Source organism: Bidens hawaiensis, unplaced genomic scaffold, assembly GCF_021521415.1.
Source record: "Bidens hawaiensis isolate Kalapana, Puna unplaced genomic scaffold, B.hawaiensis_p1.1 tig00026004_1, whole genome shotgun sequence".
Lineage (NCBI taxonomy): Eukaryota > Viridiplantae > Streptophyta > Magnoliopsida > Asterales > Asteraceae > Bidens > Bidens hawaiensis.
Genome location: NW_027494183.1, coordinates 1,820 through 7,060, shown reverse-complemented (window position 1 = coordinate 7,060; position 5,241 = coordinate 1,820). Strand labels below are relative to the sequence as shown.

The 5,241-nt window shown below is 33.0% G+C and overlaps 1 protein-coding gene across 1 annotated transcript; it reads left to right on the top strand.

Moving 5' to 3' along the window:
- Nucleotides 1-3,872: 3,872 nt before the first annotated feature.
- On the top strand, nucleotides 3,873-5,001 carry LOC143572734 (mavicyanin-like). The gene is made up of 2 exons (XM_077057806.1): nucleotides 3,873-4,254; nucleotides 4,592-5,001. Exons 1-2 carry the CDS (start codon nucleotides 4,095-4,097, stop codon nucleotides 4,969-4,971), a joined length of 540 nt encoding a protein of 179 aa, XP_076913921.1. The 5' UTR covers nucleotides 3,873-4,094; the 3' UTR covers nucleotides 4,972-5,001.
- Nucleotides 5,002-5,241: the final 240 nt, after the last annotated feature.

Genomic DNA, 5,241 nt, shown 5'->3' with positions numbered 1-5,241 from the left:
CCCTTCTTTGTGGGGTGGCGCGCTTGCAACCCAAAACGCGCTTTATTAAAGGATGAGTTAGTTATTAGTTAAAGCTCACTATCTATGTGACACTGACATGCGTTTTAACTGTTAACTCACAACACATAGCCATACTGATCAAATTCAAAATTAAACCAAGTTGATTGACGTTTTTAGTTATGTAATAAGTAATAACTGTATTTTTTTGGTGGTCACAGACTCGGTTATAACTTAGAAGCTCATTTCGACTCTGGGGGTGCTTTTGTATGTTTTGTTACACCAAGGGTACAAAATGTGTATGGCATATAATACTGGTAGCTGTTTCTGACATTTTGTTCAAGTTGAATTAAAAATCATATTTATTCATTTCCTTATCCATTTATTGAATTGTTCGACCAAATAAAGGCCATAAGGCTGAAATTCCTAAAACAGCACCAACATGTATGCCATGCACAATTTTGAGGACTATAATTTCTATCCCCAATGCATACTTTTGAGGCTGAAATCACTCAACAAAACCAACATGTATGTATTCTGTTTTTCTTTTGTTTTATTTTATTTTAAATTCATTTTTTTTTATAAATTTTACAAATGATTTCTATTAGGGGTGTTCATAAAATAAATAGTTAAAACCGGTCGAGCCATCCAAACCGAAGCAAATTGGATAATTGGCCGGCTAAATATTTTCGATTATGTTCAGTTGTTCACGATTCGATTTTGTATGTTTGACTATTTATCATTTTTCTTATTTTTCCTTTCATTTTTGGCTCATAAAGCTCCTATAAATATTTTTATAATTTGTTATAATGCTTTTTAACTTTTTTGACTATATTCTAAAATCTAAGATGATATAATGTTTTTCAACTTTTTTTTTGAAACCGATAAACCTTGAAAACGGGCATGTTAGGCTTACTCAACCGGCCGATTGCTTGGTTTGTTTTTATTTAAAACTATAGCTTTCGGTTTGATAAACTTTTACTGATAATTCAAACGAACCCGACTCTACAAACCCTTAACTTGATAATGCCGCTAAATCGATCAAATGGATGGATTTTTGCACACTAAACAATTAGATCGGGTATCAAAAAGTCCATAAGATCGAAATATTTATACCAAAAATTGTTTATAACCAATAAGCTTGAATTTCAAACATCTCATGTTTATAGCCAAACGAGAAATGGGAAATCTTTAAAATGGCATGTGGACCGAAAAAAACCCAAAATAAGATGAATAGTTTTCGCAACAAAACAATTAAAAAACGTGAAGATTTGCTTAAACCAAAACAATTTATATTTGTTGTCCTTAAAAAACACATTGGAAACATAAAAGCGAGTATAAAATCCACTTAAGCACATAAGTTATTCTTGGTGAAGCTAAATTGAATGGTGTGTTACCAATATGTGGGCATGACGAGTCTAAAAGTTCTGTCAGTAAAGGACATTTATTGAATACTTTAAAAATAATATGGAGAATCGAATGAGTCCATTGGTAAGGTTATATAAGGAAATGCCTCGAGAAATGATGTCTTAAAAAATTTAGAAAGACATTTGTAATTGTTTTGCACACTTAGTTTTAGCTGTTAAAGAACAATTTAATGTAGTTGGTAATGAAAAATATGTTTTATCTCTGAAATAAAAAATTAATGAATTATTTACTCGATACAATATGACACTGCAACTCTGCAAGCAATATAGTTAGTTAGTTTTATGGTTTGAAAGCCTTAATTTTAAAAGAAAATACTTTGGCATATTTTATACATTGCTTTACTTACCAATTTCAACTAGTTGTTTAGGCACTTGCAAACAAACTTGATGACCTTTGGACACTTTTTTTTTTATTAGTAACTAGCTTTGACAAATGCGGTTGGCTCATCTTGCAAGCAAATAAATATGATTCAAGAAAGTCAAAAGGAGAAATTAAAAGAATCAATTGGTCATGAAAAAGGTGAAACCCGGAGTTGTTTAAATCAAGAACATTTTCCAAAAGCTAGTGATACGCGTTGGAGTTCACATCATAAAACACTTGTGCGTTTGGTTAAGTTGAAACTGGAAGTGGTTTAAATCAAGAACTTTCTTTTTTGGTCGAAGATATAATGGATCGCTTTTAAAAGATGAAAATTCGTATAGAACAACTTTAGAAATTTGTAATATTTTTATTTTTCATTTATAATGACCTCGTAATTTTACTGCGTGTTTTCTAATTATAATATTATTATGATATCGTATGTTATATATAATGTTCTCCGACCTGACTGACCCAAATAATCTAAAGCTTTGTTGTGGAATTTTGACCATCGAAAAAAAAGTGAGTCCATAGGAAAAAAAAAACACGGGTCCACCTTTGAAGGGGTTGGGGGTTTAGTAAATAGACTTTGATGTATTTTGAGAAAATAAGATTTCTAATTGGTTATTCTGTTTCATTAAGCAATTAAACATTTTTTTTCCAATCTCACAAAATAATCGATTCCACTTCGTCAGTCATCATTGCATAGCATACACTACCTTAGTTAACCTAATCAAGCTCGAGACATAGTTTCTCAATAAATAAAATTCGCATTTCACATTTCGTTAAGGAACTGTATGGGCATGAACTTTGTTAAATATTTAATGAAAACTTGATAAAGAAATTGCAACAAATTTTGCATAATCAAAGTCGATATATTAACAAAGATTGAAATTCAAATCCAATAAAGCTAGACCGATGGACACCTTGATTAGGTGTAATATATACCTATTATTAAAGAGAAAAATTAATTAAGGTTAATTCATGTTAACGATCTAAGTAGACAACCTAACAATTTCAAATGACATAGATGTTCCAACTTCTAAGGGACAAAGACTAATGTTGACTTAGAACTTCAATAACAGTAGTGTTAAGATGGAGAAAAAAACATCATTCGTTAACTTTGGAGGATATATGTATATTAGGCGGAGCCACGTAGTCTCTATCGGGTTCGGCCGAATTAATCCGGTCTTTTTGGTTTTATATATAATCTATAGTATCAAATTAACAAGCGAACTCATTCTTTTTCAGCGAGCAAACCCAATATCTTTTCAAAACAACATTCAAACCCACTGATTATGAAAGATTTAGCTATAAAAGATATTCGAACCCATTAATTATGAAACGTTTTCGAAAAATGAAAACACGTAGGGAACAATTAAATATGTACTTATGTTATGATAGTGATATTGCTTTTTATTTATTTGACCGAATGACCAACCCGATTCATCCGGGCTCCAAACTTAACACCGGATAAAAGTCGAGCACCAAATAGTTCCGAACCTATAGGGAAAAATTTATGACTCCGTCACCGTGTATATAGTGAGTATTAATTCCAAAATCATATTCTTGCTTATAAAAAGTATAAGTAAACTACACACGTTATTAACTTAACCCACAACAATCCTACATAGAGCTGTCATTTTTATCCGAAATTTGAAACCCAACCCAAAAAAACCCGTACATGAACCCGAACTAACATACCCAAAGAACCCGAACCCGAACCCGAGAAAAGACCAACCCGAACCCGAAAGTAATTCTTGTTGGTATTCGGGTTTGATTTATAAGTTATATATCATACATGTTATTTGGACACCATATGCGCCTATACGTCTCGTATAGGTGCAAAATTTTGTCCTTTTGTGTTGGAGACTATCATGTGTTTGAAGCATATACGGCTCGTATAGGGGGCTATACGACCCGTATAGACTGAAAAAACTGTCATCCGTACAATAGTTAATCATGTAAGGGCTATATGACTCGTAGCCTAGGACGAACCACATAGAACTGTTAACACACTATTGAGGGTGATGTTTGAATATAACGACCCTAAATTAAATTACATAAACCATTTTATTACATCATATGTTATTTATAGCACATAACTTACCGGCTTCATGTGGGGCAAGGGAGTGGGTTGGAAGCATTAGGTAAGAGTTAGTAGCAGAATTAGTCAGATATTCCATCTGCCACACACAAAATATGAAAAATCATATAATTAATATTTCATTTAAGTGCCTATATAATCACATGTTCTTACACCCTTTTGTCACAAAAACAATACTTTCACTACATAAAAAAACAAACAAACCATGGCAATTGCCACATTCTTTCTTGTTTTGATTCTAGGAGTCGCGACACGCTCAGCGTATGCAGTGCAACATATCGTCGGTGATGACAACGGTTGGACCAATTTCGGAGATTACACTACATGGGCTACTGGCAAAACGTTCAATGTTGGGGACACGCTTTGTAAGTATTCGTCCATATTTTATAAAAACTTTATGTAATACAATCTTTCATCTTTATGTAATATGTTTTCTATGTATTAATGAAAGCCAAATCGCTTTGTAGAGATATTATAACTGAAAAAGATAATGAAAAAAGATAATGATAAAGCTAACCAACTGATAATAATGATAATATTTTAATAATAATAATAATAATGATAATATTTTAATAACTACGTGACATTCAAACTAGAGGTACAATAATAAAAAGTAACTAAAAAGAAACCTAAAGTTAATTTATATTTGTAATAGATATAATAGATAATAAACTCGGTTAACAAATAATTTTTGTTGGGCAGTATTCAACTACGGTGGTAGCCATGGTGTGGACGTAGTATCTAAATCCGATTATGACAATTGTGCCACGGGCAATGCTATCGACTCCTACACTGGTGGCACAACAACCGTTCAACTAAAACAACCGGGTCCAATGTATTTTACTTGCCCGACATTTGGTCATTGTAGTACGGGGATGAAACTTGCGATCAACGTGGTATCTACAAGTTCCGACTCACCAGGCACCACTACCCCTAGTGACGGGAGCAACTCATCGCCACCGTCTACTACTAGCCCATCTACGCCGCCAATTAAAAGGGATGCTGGCTCAACCAATAGTGCAAAAATGGTGGTGGCTGGGCTTTCTTTGTTTTTGGCACCGTTGTTTGTGTTCATGTGCTAGGAAAGAGGCAGTGCTTATTGTTTATGTTGTCCTTATTATATAAATTGTGTGCCTTTTTAAAAATTTGTTCTTTGTACGTGTGACAAATAATTAAAATGGAAATATTAAATATTTTATTACGAGTATTGAAGATTGGGTTGGGTTATGCTGCATTTTAGTTAAAGGCCGGCCCTTTTAGGCCCAGCTCAAGTTGTGCAATCAGCCTAAATGTTTAATCAAAAGCCGTGATAGGTTCAAGCCCAGTTAGACCCAAATCTCTGTTTAATATAT